This window comes from Populus trichocarpa, chromosome 1 (genome assembly GCF_000002775.5).
Source record: "Populus trichocarpa isolate Nisqually-1 chromosome 1, P.trichocarpa_v4.1, whole genome shotgun sequence".
NCBI classification, from domain to species: domain Eukaryota; kingdom Viridiplantae; phylum Streptophyta; class Magnoliopsida; order Malpighiales; family Salicaceae; genus Populus; species Populus trichocarpa.
Genome location: NC_037285.2, coordinates 8,821,069 through 8,841,469, shown reverse-complemented (window position 1 = coordinate 8,841,469; position 20,401 = coordinate 8,821,069). Strand labels below are relative to the sequence as shown.

At 33.9% G+C, this 20,401-nt stretch overlaps 3 protein-coding genes across 10 annotated transcripts; 1 reads left to right on the top strand and 2 right to left on the bottom strand.

Annotated features, from left to right (window-relative positions):
* Positions 1-3,512: 3,512 nt before the first annotated feature.
* On the bottom strand, positions 3,513-4,070 carry LOC7478068 (cell wall / vacuolar inhibitor of fructosidase 2). The gene has a single exon (XM_002298025.3). It carries the CDS (start codon positions 4,068-4,070, stop codon positions 3,513-3,515), a length of 558 nt encoding a protein of 185 aa, XP_002298061.1.
* A 1,067-nt stretch (positions 4,071-5,137) lies between these two features.
* Positions 5,138-9,352, bottom strand: LOC7479343 (uncharacterized). Of its 7 annotated transcripts, XM_024603847.2 has the most exons (10): positions 9,045-9,352; positions 8,767-8,921; positions 8,631-8,711; positions 8,295-8,347; positions 7,456-7,507; positions 6,891-6,956; positions 6,752-6,805; positions 6,500-6,545; positions 5,943-5,987; positions 5,138-5,665 (listed from the first exon to the last, which is right to left on the bottom strand). In XM_024603847.2, exons 2-10 carry the CDS (start codon positions 8,876-8,878, stop codon positions 5,602-5,604), a joined length of 573 nt encoding a protein of 190 aa, XP_024459615.2. In that variant the 5' UTR covers positions 8,879-8,921; positions 9,045-9,352; the 3' UTR covers positions 5,138-5,601. The 7 variants fall into 7 exon arrangements, with proteins under 7 accessions (XP_024459615.2, XP_024459640.2, XP_024459644.2 ...); XM_024603872.2 differs by having other exon boundaries at positions 8,631-8,687; positions 8,763-9,352; XM_024603876.2 differs by having other exon boundaries at positions 7,456-7,501; positions 8,631-8,687; positions 8,763-9,352.
* A 5,413-nt stretch (positions 9,353-14,765) lies between these two features.
* On the top strand, positions 14,766-19,287 carry LOC7479342 (plant UBX domain-containing protein 8). 2 transcript variants are annotated; one of them, XM_024593622.2, is made up of 11 exons: positions 14,766-15,131; positions 15,518-15,579; positions 15,757-16,294; positions 16,725-16,763; positions 16,881-17,008; positions 17,300-17,507; positions 17,622-17,822; positions 17,914-18,078; positions 18,413-18,556; positions 18,644-18,700; positions 18,873-19,287. In XM_024593622.2, exons 1-11 carry the CDS (start codon positions 15,048-15,050, stop codon positions 18,978-18,980), a joined length of 1,734 nt encoding a protein of 577 aa, XP_024449390.1. In that variant the 5' UTR covers positions 14,766-15,047; the 3' UTR covers positions 18,981-19,287. The 2 variants fall into 2 exon arrangements, with proteins under 2 accessions (XP_024449390.1, XP_002299560.2); XM_002299524.4 differs by having other exon boundaries at positions 16,725-16,808.
* The last annotated feature ends 1,114 nt before the right edge of the window (positions 19,288-20,401 follow it).

The following is a 20,401-nucleotide window of genomic DNA, read 5'->3' as shown; positions in this document are numbered from 1 at the left end:
ATTTTCATCGTTTAATAACGGGTTTGACATGGTCAATTGAGAATTAAGCTTCATAATTTATTTTAGTTTGTTTTTTATGGTGTTATCTCAGTCTCATGACCAAAATCGCAGATTTGACATGTTCATTTAGGTTGAATCAAGTTGTTTGTTTTTCAATGAGGTTATCTCGGTCTCATGACCCAAGTCATGGGTTTGATGGATTGACTCTGATTATTTTTTATGTTCATTTTTTAATTGATTTATTTTTAAAATATCGTTCTTCAACACTGGGCTAATTAGAAATTGGACTTTGTTATTTGTTTTAATTTATTTTATATGGAGTTGTCTCGATCTTATAGCCCGGATTGTAGGTTTGATAGGTTAACCAGGGTTGTTTTTTAAAGTTCTTTTTTAATTAATTTTTTTTAATTTCATCATTTAATATTTGGTTGATTGAGAATTAGGCTTCATAATTTGTTTTGATTTTCTGTTATCATAATCTCATAACTCGGATCGCGGATTTGACAAGTTAACTTGGGTTAACCTAAGTCAATTCAATATGTTGTTATTTTAATATTAAAAAAAAAATCATCTTTAGATTTGTTTTTAGTCGAACTATATTTTTATGAGTTTTTAGGGTTACTCTGGACCTGTAAAGTCAATTGGGTGACATTGAATCAACTCTGACATAGTTTAATTTTTTTTTCACTAGAAAAATATATTAGCAACATCTAAATATTTATTTTATTTTTAAAAAAAATTTGACCCGACCTGCAACATAGCACGAGTCAATAATCTAGTAGAAGAAACTAAAAGGGATCCCACTTTTACTTTGTATTTAATATACATCCAAACTCATTGTCGTTGTGAATTGGAAAGTACAATGATGATTTTGCCCTCATTGACAAAGCACAAATTACTTTGGAAGCCCTTTGTATTAAAAAATAATGGAATGGCGGGGAGGGTCTCTTTCAATCTTTTCATTTCATGTGCGCAATTAAATTACTGAGATGTCCTTGCATTGAAATTATTTTTGCTCTTGGTCAAGGGTTTTTTTTGTCTTTTCCTCTTGATTTTTTTTATATAATTATCAAGTCTAATTAGGGGCACTTTAGTGTGTGTGTATTATTAATTTATTTAAAAAATCAATGCTTCCGTGTTGTTTGTACAGCGCAATAGGTATTCTTCGACGACCATACTCCGGCTTCCACTACGGCATCGCTTTTATTACTGGGTGGCACGTGTGACAAAAAAATATTGGGTTTTGCACGAAAAAATAAAACTCATGAGTCATCAAAATTGATAATAATATATTCACCTATGATTTTTCTCATATATTTATATTTATTTTTTAAAAAAATAGATATGAAATAAAGGGACATTACTAGTTATTTATTGAACGCCATAAAATCTACTCGTACTTGAATGATCACATTCGTGTTGTCTAGGATAGTCCATGTTGCAATTGCAAAAACCTACCAATTCTCCCTTTTGGTCCTCACAAATTAACATCAAAACAAGTCAAACATCAAAAAAATACGAGGGAGAGGGATGCGGCACCACCTTTGCCTACCATCGTATAGTCCTGAAAGTCACTCTCATGGCAGTAGCTGCGAAATGTCACCATTGACATCACTTCTATGAAAGAATTGTGAGATTTTTGTTCGAAACCAACGAATACTTTAAAATATTTTGTGCTTTTCTTTTTCAAAGTGACAAGAGAAAAGAGGAGCATGAAAAGAAAGGTCTGGACTGCTACTTTCACCAATCCAAGTTGTCTTTTTATGAGTCGAAGCACCTTTGCATTTGCGAAGATCTTGAGGACGACAATTATGGTGAGTGGTGGATGGGCTGGGCAAGAAGACAATGCAGATCATCATCATCTTGAAGCAACTTTACCTGTGAGGATCTTGATGCCGACATTACCGGTAATTTGAAGGGTTTGGTAGGCCATCGTTAAGCAACTGGCACAGTATCTTTTGTATGCTAAGAGCAGTGCGCAGCCAATCAATGAAAAAAAAGTTATTGGCAACGAGCTGCATAGAAGCAGAGTTTTTAAACCGGTCCGGTGATCAGCTCGGTGATAGGCTCAGGTCACGAGTTTTAATCAGGTCGTGAGGTTTTAATTAGGTCACCTGGGTTAATTTTATTTTTTTATATAAATCAAAACAATATCGTTTTGGTTAAAAAAAAATTAATGGGTTGGAACCAGATTTTTTATTGAGTCTTGCTAGGTCAACCCACCGGGCTAACCTGATTTTTCACTTCTTTTATTTTTTTTAAACCCGGTCCAATTCTAGCTTCTGATCAGCCGGATCTCTTCTCGATCCGCCACACCAGACCGGGTATGGATAGAAGGACCAAAACTGAGTTTTTTTTTTTAATTATCTTATTCATCACATGTGCCAGTGCCACACCTACAATCGCCAAATAAATTCAAGTAAATACACAATAAGTTTTGCTAACATCCGCGAGCTGAAGACTGAGAGAGCAGCCAAATCCATCGATTATGGTCCAATTCCAGTTCATTAGGGACCTAGCTAGGTCTCAGCCCAAAATATTAAAGTACTTAAATAGGCCCATTTAAAAGTAAAAAGTTCGAGCATATCACCTCAATAATAAAATTTCTAATATAATCACCATAACCAAAACATACAATACCATTTACTAGCCAATTATCCCTTCTATGCCGTGTCGTGGGTGAGATTCTAAGTTAATTTTTAATGAAAAATAAGAATGTGATGGTATTGAAAATGAATTTTTTTTTATCTCATGATGCAAGGCGTTTGTCGAATCTTTGTTCTATTTAATATATATACATGTAACCTATGAAAAACACCCACAACTTGTCAAAAATTCTCTCCCCCCCTCCCTCCCTCCCTCGAAGGCAAGCCCCGTCCCAAGAAATTAACCATTTCCATGCCTGCTATAGCATTGACCCTGTCTCTTTGAGGTGGCGATAAACCATTTCCATTAAATTCTTCTGTTAAAGACGAATCTATAAGGGACTAAAACGCAAAACAAATAAAGTGTGGCACCTAAACAAAACAAATCCAATATACTAAGGGATCAGATTAAAATGAAGAGTTAAATCGAGGTACCAAAGTGTAGATTTAAGCTCATTCTGAACAGGAAAAATGAAAAGGGCTGTATTTTTGTCAATATCAATTTTGGTCCTTATTCTTCTAATTTTTTTTTCACAATAATTTCAAAACTTCCAATGAAAAACTGACACGGTATTCAACCCCTAGATAATTCACAGCACGTAGGAGAAGAGTTACATGCAATCGACAGAGAAAAAGAATCTAGAGCAGCAAAGAAGGGACTGCCAAGGACCAAATTGAAAAAAGATTAAGTTAGAGGACAAAAAAGGAACAAGAGAAAAAATTGAGGTGCCAAGGATGAAATTTTGCACAGTGAAAGGATGAGCAGTAACAGGCGCAACAATAAAACATTGATCTACAATGCCAATATTCTAGTTAAAATCGTCGGTTTCCAATGTATTAAAATAAAATAAAAAAATTATTAAACCCTTACAGTTGAGACTCATTCAGACGAAGAAGGGAAACGATGCCTTCTGCTACAAGACCAAGAACTGCCAAATTATGATTCCTGGGCCATAAAGGTGAAATTACTGGTGCTTGGAAATAAAATTCTTGTTCACAACCCGTACCTAACGCACCTCCAATGTGTGCTGAATACTGTGCTTCACGATAAGACTTTGTACCCAGCTGGTCAACAGCTTTGCGAAAGTAATCTTTGATAGCACTCTCATATGCCATGACACACCACCTTAGAGCTTCCTCAATTTGGTCATGCTTTGAGTACTTCTCCTGCAACTTCGGGATTTCTCCAAGAGTCTCTGTGGCATTTTCTATGCAGAGATCAAGAATGATGTAGGCTAGCTGTTTGACTTTGGTAGCTTTAATGGAACGAGGGTCTGATCTGAGAATTGCCACGCATTCTTCATAACCTACGATTATTGCGCAGGATTTCTGTATTAGATCAGGTTCTTTCTCCGGCACTGCTGCACAACCTTGGCTTGCTGAGATGAGAATTAGTAGGAGTGTGAGGAATAAAGAAGAGCTCATTTTGCTAACGATAGCGAGTTTGGTTTGATATGATATGATATGCCGACGATATCTAATGCTTTCAATTACATTTTACATTTTCTAGATTCTGCGACTTTATACACCACAAAAATATAGTTGTATGGGCCATGGATCACAACCACCCACATGCAGAGCTTTAAATTTTGCATTAAATTTCAATCTCTTGATTTGCTGTTAGTGTAAAACTGTTGGCAAGGTCATCAGCATTTGTAGTTTTCTACCCGCACACAACCTTTTTCTTTATTTTTTCTTGATTTTGCATTAAATTTCAATCTCTTGATTTGCTGTTAGTGTAAAACTGCTGGCAAGGTCATCAGCATTTGTAGCTTTCTACCTGCAAACAACCTTTTTCTTTTTTCTTGACAGCTAAATCAAGCCTGCTATTTAATAATTTTCTGTTAGTTACCTAAATTTAGGTAGCCTTAACGCACCACTTCACCTCCCATGGTTCGTAATTTCTCAAAATTCCTAGTATTCAGTTCTGTAGAGAGAGCATTTTTTTTTTTTTTTGGAGCTGTAGGGAGAGAACACTAGCGACTGCATAAACCTAAGAGGAATACCGGGCCATTTAGGACTGCTGAAAATGACAGGAGACTTTTTGGCATCTTTTACGGTGCTCTTATTGCTCCGACACGAGAAATTTATTACACTCGACTTTGGCAGATGGAACCGATTATATAGATCACCAAAATCGTTTAAGCATTGAAGAAGTGCTCATAGCAATTACTATTAAAGGAGAATCAACCGAGCCTCCATTTGGACATCTAATTTAGAGGTCACACGTTTAAAATCACGTGATAGACAAGTAGAGATTTGAACAGCTGAGAGAGGCCAGCCCTTGTACAGTCAAAACTCAAAAGCTCCATTCCACACCTTAAGCTAAAAAAAAAAGGAGGTAAGTTATCAACAAGGAAGCTTCACATCTGCTCTCAGGTTCCCATGCCTGCTATAGCATTGACCCTGTCTCTTTGAGGTGGTGATAAACCTTAGTAAGCTTTCATTAACCAACTCAAATATAGAGCAAAAAAAAATGCAAAATAATCGTGTACAGAATAAGAGTTTTATTCATTGATTGCTAATGTGAAACTATTGCAACTGAAAAAACAGAGAGACAGATGCTTGATGCTGGCCTGAGATATTAGCGACAGGTTTATCATGTCCATATTCTCGTCTGTTAAAGGTATAAGGGTCCAAAAAGTTAAAACTCCTTTAAACAGAGTAATCTCTCCAAAGCTTCTTGAATGGATGATGTGGCTGCTTCATGGTATGAACCTGAGTTCGGTTATGTTTTGGCTGATACAAATTATGAAACTAAACCAATCCGAGTTATCCCCATCTCCCAAAAATCTCAAAGTTTCCGACAAAATAGTTTGCAGTATATGTAATTTGTTCAACAATGTCGTCGGTGAAATTTGCGAGTCTAGTCAATAAAAAACCAATGGGGAAACGGGGACCATAATGGTGAAGAAAATGACTACCAATACGGGTGACTATTAAAATATGACCCATCTCATGTTGGTGGTTGCCACGTCCCTGGCTTGAAGGTTGAACCAGATCCGGTTGGTTCTGAATGCCTACAAAAAAAATATTTAAGCAACAGATGTATGAGCGTCACTGTGGTGGCAACCATTTGAAAGAAAGAATCATGAAAGCAATGGAAATTTTAACACATTGCATAGTATTGACATTCATTTGTATATATTAAACATATTTCATATGCAGTTCCCAAAACTTTGGCACTTTACCATACCTCATGGATGCAACCTTCAACAAATAGTCAGTTGTGATAAAGCTAACCCAAGATATATATGACTAATTATATTAATGTGCATTACAGATATGTGTGCTTACTCTGACAAAGGTTCTTTTGCTTTCTGTGCCCCAGCTTCATCTTCTCTGCAAAATTTAATAACTGGTGTCATGGCATGAAAAGAAAACCATGTCCACTTTCAAGTATGCAATTGTAGGTAAAATTAATCAATTGCTAGAAATATTTCAAGGAACAGTACAACAGAAGCTTCAAAGTACAAGATATAATGATACTGTACAAGCTTGAATGATTTATCAGAAGCACAGTAAGTTCTCACAATTAAATAAAACAGTATAAGCCCCGGTGGTCAATAAGGTTGTCAGTTTCAAACCATCACAAATCCATGCATCCATGCATGGGTGCAAAGTGGGAGCACCAAGTCTTGGAGCAGACCCAAGTGGGGAACATAATTGGTTGAAGGAGCTAAAGGAACAATTGACTTGAGCGGTGTTGGCTTAGAAAAAGAAATCATAGCCAAGACAGGACCGTTAAGATGAGAGAAGTTGTATTTTGACCAGCAACATAATGTGTGGTCTCCGACCTCACAATCAAGGTAAGCAGTAAAATGAAATTATCTCAAAAGCCAAAGATAACTGACCCGCTTCCTCTATCAACTGCATCTGATTCTTCCTCAAGCTTGTTACCTTTGAGAACAAGCACCATAATACCAAATCATGATTAGAACAGAAGTCAGCAGAGTAAAAAAGTACGCACGTGAACATGCTTGTTATATTCAAAGTCAGTTGGCATGACATAACAAAACCTTAGGAAAATCCTTCACATGCAATGACATGTTTTGCTGTCAAGAAATACAATTCTCTAGTAATATTTCATTGAAAGAATGTAATACCTTCAGTAGGAAATTGGTGAATGAAACTTTTCAAGTCTGGACCTCCAGTTTTACCTGTAGAAATGGTAGATGAATATCAACAATTACATAAGTATGATGATGCTGTTAAAAAAAGTAGAGTTTGCCTTTAGCAACTTACCAGTGCTCTTGGCTTTGTGAGAACTGCCTTCTTTGGCTCTCCTTTCCTCTTCTTCTTGCTTGAGAACTTTGGCAGTCAAGAAAAAACATTCATTAAGATACTTGACAAAGCTAATAAAGTCATGTGAAGTGGTGCAGAAAATGAAAACGGTATCTCAATAGTCAACATTTTTAGAGCAAGGGCCTTCAAGAACGAAGAAAAAATTGTTTTGTCAAATTATGCAGAAGATAGGAAAAGAAAAGAAACAGTGAAAGATATCAAGGGTCTTCAACATACCAGTTATAAAACATATATATATACAGTGTCATGAAGAGACTACATTCAACAAACAAGTATTTGCTATGTAGTTAAAATTAAGGGTTAATGTAATGATTCGAGGGCTAGTTTAGTTTTGCTTAGGGTGTTGTGAGCAGTATGGGGGTTGTGGTAACAGCTACTGAGGTTGGAGACAATAAGCAATATTATAGTCACCAAGCCAACAATAAAACACATCAATGGTATTATTAACCAGAAAATAGAAGCAGGAAGAAACATAAATATCTATATAATTTTACAAGTGACTTACGTGCCACATTTTGCTTCACAAGTTCTCGCCTTGCCCCCAACTCCATCTGTTCCTAAAGAAAATCGAGTATATTTACAGTAGAATAACACAATTCCAACATTGTAGCTCACTGAAATGAAAAACAGTAACAAACTTAATCCTCCCATGTGTCTTTTCAAAACTGAATTGTCCAACCACAAAAATAGATATTCAAAAAGGGACAACACAATAATGGTGCATGTAACTCATCATTGTTAACTTGTACAGAGAGACCAAGAAAGGCATGATGAAATCAATTCAGCCTCTGAAATAGTGCTCTTAATTTTTCATCAAGTTACTTAAGGGTAGAAAGAAGATGCCTTAAATTTATTTGAAAACCATGAAGACCAAATTCACTATATGGAATTCATCTTTAAAATTCGAAAACACCTTGGTACAGCACAAAAATATAGAATGTTCCTGATTCTCTGAAAGAATGTATTCTAAATCCAAACAATGCTTGGAGTTTCTAATGGTTTTTAAAATAAAAATCACCGGAGGCCCATTGGGATGATACTGCCCCAAACAAGAGTGGATCAATTCCCAGTAACTTAGGATGACACCAAGAGTTGTGGCGTGATGAATACATCATTCAAACCTTTTATAATAGCAATCATTGAATTGTCAAGAGGTGAGGAAGTGAACAAACCTAAACAATAGTTTTCGTGACATGCAAAATTCCAAACTCAATGTCTAACATAAAAACCATAAATCACACACGCATACTGTTAAATATGTTTGAGCTGGAGAGGCGTTTTTCTTCTAGCTCCCATTTTTCTTTATGGCATATGCGAAGGAAAAGGATAGTGTCTATAATATACCTCAGGAGTTGGAGCCCTTTTACGCTGTCCGTTCAGCCAGCATATCCATTCAACTACAATAGCCAAATTATAGACAAGCATTTAGAGTAAGGAATAAACCATGCAGAAGAAGCAAGTTGCACAGCAAGTCCCTTCAGCATGTCTACAAGTTGAAATAACATCTATTTTAACAATCATGCTTGGACTTGACCGCTGATTAGAGAAAACCAATTGATCAGAAAAGGTTCATTGAAAACTAATGATACTCAGAAACTTAGGACACAGTGTTGTGGTAGGGCATAATGGAATGCAACATTGTAACAGAGAGGGGAAGTTTTCCAAACTTCAAAATTGTACCTGATAGTGAGGTTGGATCCCCCTCCCCTTTGAATATTACGCATCTTTTCTCTTTCACTGAAACATCAACAAATATACAAACTGATAAGAAGTTCAAGGAGGAAAAATTTTACAGGAAAGACAGAGACCCACTTACTGATACCATCGATCTCTTCTGTTCTGGTGAAATAACGGTTCCCTACTTTGTCTACACCCACCAAAGTTCGGTTGCTCAAGTAGCCAGCAATCCGTGCCAACAGCTTTGACATCTCTTTCTTTCCTTTTTACTACTCTTTTCTTGTTTTACTTGTTCTGGATGAAAGGATATCAATAATTCAATACTTAACAATCAAATTTTGCTAACATTTGGTCTCCTATGATTCTGTTGTTTGCAATTATCCATAATTAAAAAAGAAACAAACCATACGAGTATACCACTAAAAAAAAACAGTGGACGTTTTTGAGCATTTGTGGTAGGAGGTGAATAGCTAAATTAAGAACTGTAAATACGTTTTGAAGCGAGGAGTTATGTGTGAGAAGAAGGAATGGTCGTGGAAATGATCGAAGGTGGAGATTTGAGGTGGCGTGAGAGACTGAGGAGTGGTTGCGGCGGAGAGAGATCTGCGGTGAAAGCGGTGGTTTTGATGTTGGCTTCTAGGCAGCTTTTGATTACTGTCGAGACAGAAAACGTACACCGTTAAGAGGGCAGAGACTAGCTGTTTTCGAGAGAGACGAGAAAGACAGCGATGAGGTTAATGAATCGAAGGAAACTTAAAATATGAGTTGGTTTTTGGTAACTACAAATCAGTCCCCAATCTATATGATTATTGAAATACCAGTCCCCTGATTTATTAAATTCATTTTTATGGATAGATATAATAATCTATCTATCGATCTATGAAAACAGAGGAAGTTAGCATTATCGAATATGATGGTGACAACTCAGCACTGCTTGTATGGAATTTTTTACACAATTATTATTAAAATTAAAATTAAAATAAAAAACTCTAAAACATGGGGAAAAAAACATTGTCGAAATCTATGGTGAATTCACCTTGTTTTTTTTTTCTGCCCCTCTCAACACAAAAATATAAGTTAGCAATAAGAGGTATTTTGGTTTTTTTTCAAGGTCACATGTATCTTTTAAAAATCATTGGGGGCATAGAGGGTTTTTTTGTGTTTTTTTAAACAATAAATTATTAAAATAACCTTTCATGAAAAAAAAAAACGCATTTGTCCAGGGTCTATGAGGTCATTTTCTTTTTCAATGAACATTAAAAAGACACTTAATGACCTCAGGATCAAGTAATTTTAAAAATTTCTTAGATGGGTACTTTGGTCATTGTGTCTTGTTTTTTTTTTTGTGGTTATATCCAAGTTGGCTCATAGACATTTTTATCTTTTAATAATATAAAGTTATTGGTGTATAACATGTACTGCCCGCACTACTTGGGCAATGTGAGCAACAATGCCCAGCTATCAAATATTTTTTTTCATTATATTATTGAAAGCATTATTATATTATTATTTTTATTAATATGGGTGTTCGGGTCAGTTTGTATGTACCTTAACTAATTATACGGACCCTGAAATTAATAACTATGTAAGCTTTTAATCACTCTGAGATTTGTAGGATTCAAATTGATGATTTCTAAAAAGCAAATTTAAAATCTAGCAAGTTTTCATATTATTTTTCTCCTGATATGACACATGTGAGCGGAGAATGGATAATTTATCGTCTGTGACCCTTTTATCATCACTAAGACCCTCTCTGATACTCTCAAAAACTTCTTTAATAGGGACATTCTCCACCCTATAAACCAGTCATAGATTATCAGAGCACTATCCTTAAGACCCCGTTTGTTTGCTGGAAAGTAGTTTCCTTTTGAAAAGTGAATTATTTTCCGATATTTGGTAGTGTAATGGAAAATAAGTTGGAAAACACTTTCCAGTGTCTGGTTATGTCATGGAAAATGAGCTGGAAAATAACTTATTAATGTTTATTTTTTTCAAATTTATTCAATAATGAGGACCAAATCTTACAAGTTAAAAAGTTGAATGAGAAATTAAAAAAAATATAATTTCATAAATTATCTCAAATAAAATAAATAATAATCAAAATAATAGAGATTAAATCTAAAAAATAAAAAAATTGAAAGATGAAGAAATTAAAATAATAATAATTAACTTTTCATAAATTATTTCAAATAAAATAAGTAACAGTCAAAAGAATGAGGACCAAATTTGATAAATAAAAAATTTCAATTAAAAAATAATAAGAGAAAAGCAAATAACAATTATAAAAATGAGGATCAAACTTAATATAAAAATTAAATTCTAATGGATGAAATTGAAAAACAAATATTCAAAACAAAATATATATAGCGATCAAAAGTTTGAGGACCAAATTTGATATAATTAGCAAATAATATAACATTTCTAAATTTTTCACAACTTTCGAAAAGTGTTTTCCGCCCAAAATAAAAGAAAAACACTTTTCTGGAAACCAAACCAAATTTTTCTTTGACTGGAAAGTGTTTTTCATTAACCAACTTTCCTAATAACAAATAAATACAGATTTTCTAGAAATCACTTTCTAGAAAACAAAACCTCTAAAAGACCTTTCAGCTTTCAAGTTTCAACTGATCTATACTTGTTTATAGACGGTTCATATATATGAGATGAATGATTTGTATCTGGACTATTGTTATTTTATTCCATGGCAAAGTTTATGACCTTTTATGTGACTGAATCCATATGAGAAGTAAAATTGTATGTTAGAAACATAGATGAAAATTACTTTTCTCCTCTGTTGTTTACCTTCTCAGCAAAATATCTTCGTATATATTTATCCCCAACACAAAATCTTCATACCAAAAAATACTTAAATATCTAACTCTTAATTAATATTGTTAATTGTTCATTAATTTTAAAAAAAATCAATTTGAGGTAACAAGTTTACATGTCAGTAATATTATATTTAAAATATTTATATTTTATATATATTTATATTTTATAAAATAAGCTCTATATAAATACATGATATAATAAAATTTTTTCTTTAACAATTACACTTTTTATATCTCATTTTTTTACTGTAAGTGATTAAATAGTTGCATTCAATATTATATACATGTTAGATAATCATGACAAAAAAAATTAAAACTTTTATAAGTTATTTTTTAATTTATTTTTTACAGGATAGCTAAATATCAGAAATTGTTTTTTAACTAATTTTCTATAACATTATCAAACATAAAAAATAATTTTCTTTTTAGACATTTATTTTTTATAAAAAATACTTTTTAACAAACAAACAAAAAAAGAAAAGGCATGCATTAAGTGCCCTCTTATGGTTTAATGTGTTTGAGAGTGTGGTAGCGATTGTCTTTCAAAATATTTTTCATTCCAAAATACATTAAAATAATATTTTTTTAAAAAAAATTATTTTTAACATCAACATATCAAAATAATCTAAAAACATCAAAAAATATTGATTTAAAACAAAAACAAAAAATAAATAATTTTTTTCAAAAAAAATTTCAAAACATAATGCAAAACATACCATTAAAAGAAAACGGAGAAGCTATTTTTACCCCTTGGTTAATGTTGGGACTTTCAAACTTAGGATGATTAATCGGACAACTAATTAAATCACAGAATGATAAGTTATTATTGCCTCTCTAGGATTCGACTTATATAAGAATTTATTGCTACTAATTTCCAATCACTTTTTATTTATGATTTAGTAATTCCCAATTAAGAACATTCAATGTTCTTTTTTAGAAAAATTTTAACTTTCAGTATATTTGATGCACGTGAATGAACATTAATAATAATCACCGTGCGAGCCTAGGTAGGGGTGATTATTTTCGGTTCGGTTCGGTTTTTATCAAAAAAAGTAACCAAACCGAAATTTTTTTTTTGAAAAAAAAACCCGAAACCGACCGGTTTTGGTTCGGTTCGGTTTTTTTGGGAAAAAACCGGTTCAAACCGGTTTGGCTCGGTTTTCTCGGTTTGGCTCGGTTTTTTCCGGTTTTGGCTCGGTTTTTTCGGTTTGGCTCGGTTTTTCCGGTTTGGCTCAGTTTTGGCTCAGTTTTGCTCAGTTTTTTTTTCGGTTTTTTGTCGGTTTCGGTTCGGTTCGGTTTTTTGCTTATAAAACCGAACCGAACCGGCCGGTTTTTTCAAAAGTTTAATCGGTTTTTTTTTCGGTTCGGTTTTTTCGGTTATTTTTTTTCCGGTTTAATCGGTTTTCCGGTTTTTTTGCTCACCCCTACGCCTAGGCAATAATTAACAGGGAAAACCACGCTTTTGCCTCTTACGTTTGTAGAAAATGATGGTTTCACCCTTTATGTTTCAAATTTGGTCAACCAACACCTAAATTGGCTTTGGCAGGTGGCACTAATCAATAACTATCATCAAATTTAGGTGTTGAAAAGAGACCCAATTGCACTTTTATAAATACAAGGACTGAATTAAACTATTTACAATGAATTCTAAGTGCATCTCTCAAAAGAAAAAAAAAAAAACTAGTTTTTTAGCTTTTCTCCCCCCATTTCACAGCTTTCAACGAGAGAGTCAAATAAAGAGCCAACTATCAAACTATCAAAAAAGCCAAAATGTTTAAATAGATTATTTAAATATTCTCCCTTTCATGGATTAAATTTTTTAATAGCTTTTCTTTTTGAAAAAAAACTAAAAGTATTAATATTCAATAAGTTGTTAAATATTTTTTTTTATTGGAATGCATATAAAAAAACACTTTATCTATACTATTAAAATAATTAAAACTCAAGGAACATGATAAATATTTACCGAAAACATGGAGGGTAAAAGGATAATTTCTTCTAATTAATATACAGTATTATACATAATCATGAAAATTGAAAAGTTATTGGTCCTGTTTATTTGCTGGAAAGTAGTTTTTTTTTGGAAAGTGAATTCAGAAAAAGTGAATTATTTTCTGATATTTGGTAGTGTAATTGAAAATAAATTGAAAAATATTTTCCAGTGTTTGATTATGTCATGGAAAATAAGCTGGAAAATAACTTATTAATATTTTATTTTTTTCAAGTTTATTAAAATAATAAGGAACAAATCTTACAAATTAAAAAGTTGAATGAGAATGAAATTGAAAAAAATATAATTTCATAAGTTATCTCAAGTAAAATAAATAATAATCAAAATAATAGAGATCAAATCTAACAAATTAAAAAATTAAAAGATGAAGAAATTAAAATAATAATAATTACCATTTCATAAATTATTTCAAATAAAATAAATAACAATCAAAAGAATGAGAACCAAATTTGATAGATAAAAAATTTCAATTAAAAAATGATAAGGGAAAAACAAATAACAATTATAAAAATAAGGACCAAAGTTGATATAAAATTAAATTATAAGGGATGAAATTGAAAAAAAAAATATTCAAAACAAAATATATATAACAATTAAAAGTTTGAGGACCAAATTTGATATAATCAACAAATAATATGATATTTCTAATTTTTTCATAACTTTCAAAAAGTATTTTTTGTCCAAAATAAAAGAAAAATACTTTCTTGAAAACCAAACCAATTTTTTTTTAACTGAAAAGTATTTATGTTAATCAATTTTTCTAATAACAAATAACCACATAAAAATTTAAAAATTAATATCTAAAAAATCACTTTCCATCAAACAAACTCCCCTTACACCAGTTTGAATACGAAAAGAATTGTCATAAAAACTCTCTATGAAAACATGAGCACAATTCCCATCTGAATTCCGAATATATATACCATACAATAATATTTTACTTTGCCACTGCAAACTCTTCTTAACCCACTAAATTGTCCCAGTCCCTAAAGCTTCGCACATTATATAATTTGGGATGCTTGCAAGGTGTTTTTTAAAATGATTTTAAATTAAAAATGTATTAAAATAGTATATTTTTTTATTTTTTAAAATTAATTTTTAATATCAACACATTAAAAATAATTTTAAAAAATATAAAAAATAATTAAAAATAATAATTTAGTTAACCTCCTTAAGACTATACTCCCAAGCATAGCAAAATTAGACAACACCAGACACACTCTTTTTTTTTTTTTTTAAAAGTAAAAATAAAAACCCAGCCCATAACTCCCCAAAGCCACAATAAGGCAAAGGACGCTACATTTCTTCGTCCCAGATCCAAGAGAAGGAAAGGCAGCCTTTTATAGAGAGAAAGGAAACTAGGTACTGGGTAGAGACTAGACCAGAGTAAACTCAACCAGAAGCATAGAATAAAAAATAAAAACACCAAACCCCTCCTTCTTTCCTCACCAAGCAAACAATCCCTTCTCTTCGGATTCCTTCCAACCCATAAATTTCTACCACTTCTCCTTCTCCTCTTTCCAATTTAGAAACTTATATTAAAAACACGACTGTGAAAATTAATCAAAATCAAAGAAGATGGCCAGACCTAATCAAGAAGCAATCGACACATTCATCAGCATCACAGGCGTCGCCGAAGATGCAGCGGTGCTAAAACTCGAGGTTACTCTTTTTTTCGGTCTTCAATTGCTAATCGGATTGTAACCTTGAAAAAACTGAGTGAAATTGCGAGTTAATTTTAGGCTCTGATTGCTGGATTTTGTAATCGGTGTGTAATTAGGGCTAGCATTGTTGGTTAAGTTGTTAATAAAGCTCGCTGGAGTTCGTTGATTGCTAATTATTTCTAATTCAAGCTAATAAGGGGTTTCTTTTTGGTTAATTTAACTGATGATAATCAGACTATTTGATGCAGTAGATGCTCAGAATTTCGAAGGGTATATTTAGATTTTGCTATAATATGTTTAATTATGCGGATTTTAGACTCAGTTGTAAGTTTTTGTGCTTCTAATTTACTTTTCTTTTTCTTTAAAATTCTTGATTGCAATTAGGAGCATGGTGGTGACCTCAATGCAGCTGTCAATGCGCATTTCAGTGAAGGAGACAGAAGCGCGTTAGTCACTTCCTCCATCTTGCCATCCTTTGTTTATTAGTTGTTGCTTTCACTTCTTCCATTTTGTCATCCTTTGTTTATTAGTCGTTGCTTTCCAATACTCTGGTAGAAAATATATATTCTGTGCAGTTCTCGTGACATGTTTTTGAACACTCATGTTGCAAATTTTTTTCCCAGCATAAGACGACCTTCTATTCATGCTCCTCAAGATGATCTCATGGATATAGATGGTGATCCAATTGAAGTTGCACCACCTCCTAGAAGAAATCCTCAACCACTTCTATCTGAGAGTGTTGCTATGAATCGATTCCCACTTCTTGATCCACGTTTTCAAAGAGGTGTACTTGGTACTGGTTCTGATTTTACGAATCAGGCACCATTTGTTTCTCAACCAAGAGAAGTAAGGGAGATACCTATAGAGGTCAAGGATGGTAGTGAAGCATCTGGCCATTCTGGTCATGCTCCAATCATTGAAGATGTAACTGGAACTGAACATGCACAAGGTCCTGATATTCAGGGAACCGTCATAATTGAGGATGATGACAATGATGATATTTCGACTTACTTAAATGCACGGGCTACCCAACGGGATAGTTCTCGTGCGGGGCATCTTAGACCTAGTGCTCCTGAATTTGATAACTTGCCTTACTATAGCAATGACATAGAAGAAGAAATGGTTCGAGCTGCCATTGAGGCTTCAAAAAGAGAGGTTCAGGTAAGCTAACCAAGCCAATGGTTGGTGCATGCATTATCTGATTTGTTCTTCTGGGTAGTTTCTGTTACTTTACTCATGATATGGGTACCGTTAAAACTGGGAACCAATTTGAAGCAGACCTCGTGAACCTCAGAACTTTGATTTGGAGCCCCTCATAGCATTGGATCATTTGATTTGGATGCCTTCTTTTCATTTGTAAATTTAATTTGAGTTACGTGACATAAACTTCTAAAAACAGGGTTCTTCTGCCATTTTGCATCTTTTTGGAAGCAAAAGAGTTCGAGATATTATTTTTTTAATAATTTGATCAGCTACAATCTAAAATCATAACTTTTAAAGGTTGGACTAGCTTTTTGTTAAGGTGGTCTCTTTATGTTTTTTAAGTTTAAAATGCTTATATTTTTAATTGATTGTACGCATTATGATGTAGGAGTTAACTGAAACTGGACCTCAGCAAAGGCAACCTCAGGTGGAGGATGCTGAACTTGAACATGTGGTTTCATTATCCTTAAGGGTTTGTGTTTCTTTTACACTTTGCTTTGCTTATAGGCATATCTTGATCTTGTTTAACACAAACTGAATCCAGGCAGCATTGCAAGAGAAAGCTTTGCGTGAGCAGAGGGGGAAAGCTTTGCGTGAGCAAGAGAAAGCTTCAGAAGTAGGAAGTGATGCTGTTGAGGCAGAGAAGGGGGGAATAGCTTTATTAAATGGAAGGTAAGCATTCTTGATTGCTCATTAATAGATATAATCATATGATGTTGGTCTTTATCTGCGACTGTTGTGATGTTCTTCTGACATAATGGTCAAACAAAGGACTATAAAGTATTGTGCTGTCTATGATAACCGTGATCATTTGGCCCACCAAGAATGTATAATCTTAGGAAAAACTCGAAATGCATCCTAAAACATCATTGAACAACCATAAAGGACAACATAGTGTGTGTTAGATTATGCTTCCGGGATTATAGTTAGGAAATCTTACAATGGTCTGTTGACTCAATATAGGCCGGAGGCAGGAAGCTCATCCATACACGATGAAGCAGAAGATGTGGAAGAGCAGCCTCTCATTAGGCATAGATCTAGACAAACATCTTCTGGCTCTATGGAATCTGCTAGAGAAGCTGGAGTTGTGGAGGCTAGCCCGCCATCAAGTCCTGGACGGAGTAATATAGGAAGTCATCCCCTGCACAATGTAGATGCCTTTTCAGATGAGGTATCTTCCACCATTCTACTCTACAATTTATCAACTCTAATTTCAGAATTGAGAACACCTAACATTCTTTAGGTAAACTAACCTGTTTGACACTTGAAATTTGACAAATTGAAGTGGGGAGGCATCTCTTCTGAGGAGCATGATGAAGCAGTCATGCTTGAGGCTGCAATGTTTGGTGGAATTCCTGAAGGGACTGGATATCGCCTTCCATATGCACCTCATCATTTTATGCAAAATGAGAATAATTATCCTCGACCAGTTCCTCGTCCTCCATCACCTTCTTTACAAGCTCAGCGCATTATCCGCGAACAACAGGTTTGACATTTGGGCTTTGACTGGGAGAAAAAAATTCAATTTTTGGGCCATAAACATGATGCAGTGGGCATGCATTGTCTGGTGGATGCAGGACGATGAGTATCTTGCGTCATTGGCAGCCGACAGAGAAAAAGAGATGAAGGCCATTGAGGAAGCTGAAGCTCATCGTTTACAAGAAGAAGTGGCTAGGAAAGCTGCTCTCGAAGAAGAAAGGAGAAAAGAGGAAGAATCTCGTAGACAATTGGAGGAAGCGCAGGTATTGTTTTTCATTTATTTTTTATTCTGAAGGTGGACATGGAACTGGTGACAAATTAAAGTCCTTTTCCAAACTTTTAATGTTAATATATGTGTTTGTTTGGGCAAATGGTAACAGTGGAATTGAGATTTTGATGCTCATTAAAGGTAGCCAGTCACCTTGTTTGCTACTTTTTCTTCATTGTCTTTGGTTTTACCCTTTGGCAGCTGTAAATATGGTTGCAAGTCTCTCAAAGTCATTGATCAGTTCCTTGCTTGTTTAGGAAGGGACAAGACTAATGACTTTAACAAACCTTTTGGTAATTGTTAATAGCAGCTTGTGTAATCCTTTCTAGGAGTTTGAGAGACTGTTGGCAGAAAAAGAAGCTTCTCTGCCTCATGAACCTGCATCTGATGATGAAAATGCTGTAACGCTTTTGGTGCGGATGCCTGACGGCAGCCGACGTGGCCGTCGATTTCTCAAGTCTGACAACTTACAGGTGAGTTTTTCCAGCAAAGTAATGTGCTTGAGCATTTATCTCCGCTCATTATCCTGGTTTCACTATGTTGTTTATTGTACTTTGCAGGCTTTCTTCGATTTCATAGATATTGGCAGAGTGGTCAAGCCTGGCACTTACAGACTGGTAATCATTCATCTAAATTTTCAATAGTTTTGGTGAACATGTCCATATATACATTTGATTTAGTTATTTGGTTGAAACTTTACACCATTTCTATTTTGATGCTAGAATTTCTGGTGAAAAATTGTAATTAAATTTACATCTTGGCATCTCTGATGTGTTGTTACTTGAGCAGGTGAGGCCATACCCAAGGCGTGCTTTCAGTGATGGAGAGAGTGCATTGACTCTCAATGAACTTGGCCTGGCCAGCAAACAGGAAGCCTTGTTTCTAGAGTCGATCTAAGAATGAACATCTTACAAATTGTAGAAAGATACTTGGAAGTTTTAAATTTGTTTGCAAGAAAAATGAATGAATACGGGTCGATGAAAATTGTATGGACATCTGGGGGGGGGGGGGGGGTGGGTTTACTCAGATCCAAACTGTATGGACATATTTCATGGAATTTGGGTCGATGAAAACGTTCAACCTGGCTCAACAGGCCGCTTGTTTGTGGTTGCAATTTGTTGTTTTGGGTCTTGAAAATGATTCAGCATCGGAGGAAATGTTTTTGTATATATTATTTATATTGGATGGATAGAACCTCGTTCTAGAGTGCGGTCGTCGGTATTCATGAGCTTTACTTTATTTGATTTACATATGTTGGCACTTGGAAGTGTTTTGCAAGCTTGTTCTGTTGGTTGGGTCTCGGACGTGGAAGATTCTACACCTCATTTCCACTCCCATCAGAGCTATCTATGGTTTCACTCTACTCTAGCTGTCAGCTATTAAAGATACCGTTGGCAGCGGCGCATTTTAGTTTTGGCTACACTGTCAAATTGCAATTTGTGCAGTGTCTCCAACGATCTTACCGTTTTATGGCAGATATTCATTCATAAATTAGGCAATTAGCAAATAAAATTAAACAAAAAAGAGCAAAAGTCTTGTAGCTTAGAAATAATAATGTAGTAAATATCGCAGGGTTAAATTATGTTATGTTTTACTTAATCGGTTAACTAATTTATAATAATTAGTAAAACCAGTCGATTAGTTTTAAAAATAGTAAGGAAAATCTTAAAATTACTAAAATCAAAGTTTTAATGAGATTTTTTATATCTTGTAGCTACTATAGGAAAAAGATATTTGAAAACTCCTATAAAAAATTGAATGTAATCCAACTGTCGGATCAAAAGTCATTATCTTTTTGAGTTGTTATTCTTGTTTGACACAATTAGATCTTCTCTGACTTGTCTCATTGTCCATAAATATATCTTCTAGGTCTCCACATAATATGTTTGAGATAGATCCGCAGACCCACACTCGACTGCTCAGAATTACCTACTACTTTGTGAACAATAATTTTTTGAGATTTTAATTAGAGTCTATTTTTGAGTTTACAAGTTGAATAAAGACAATTTTAATTCATAAAATTATAGTTTTTATGTGAAATGATCGGCCGGTTGAGCCAGAAATAGCACGGTTTAACGATGTCGCGCTTTAGAAGCACAATATTTACTAAATATCGCTCTTTTGAAGCACAAAAATTATTTTATTATACTTAGAAATAGTGATATTTAGTAAATATCACGTTTCTAAAGTGAATATAGTCAAACTGTATTATTTCATCAATTTTTTTTAAAATAATGTTACTCTTCCAAATTTTTATATTTACCTTGGTAATTTTACATAAAATCCAGTAATTGCCAACAAGTTCAAACTACCGTGTC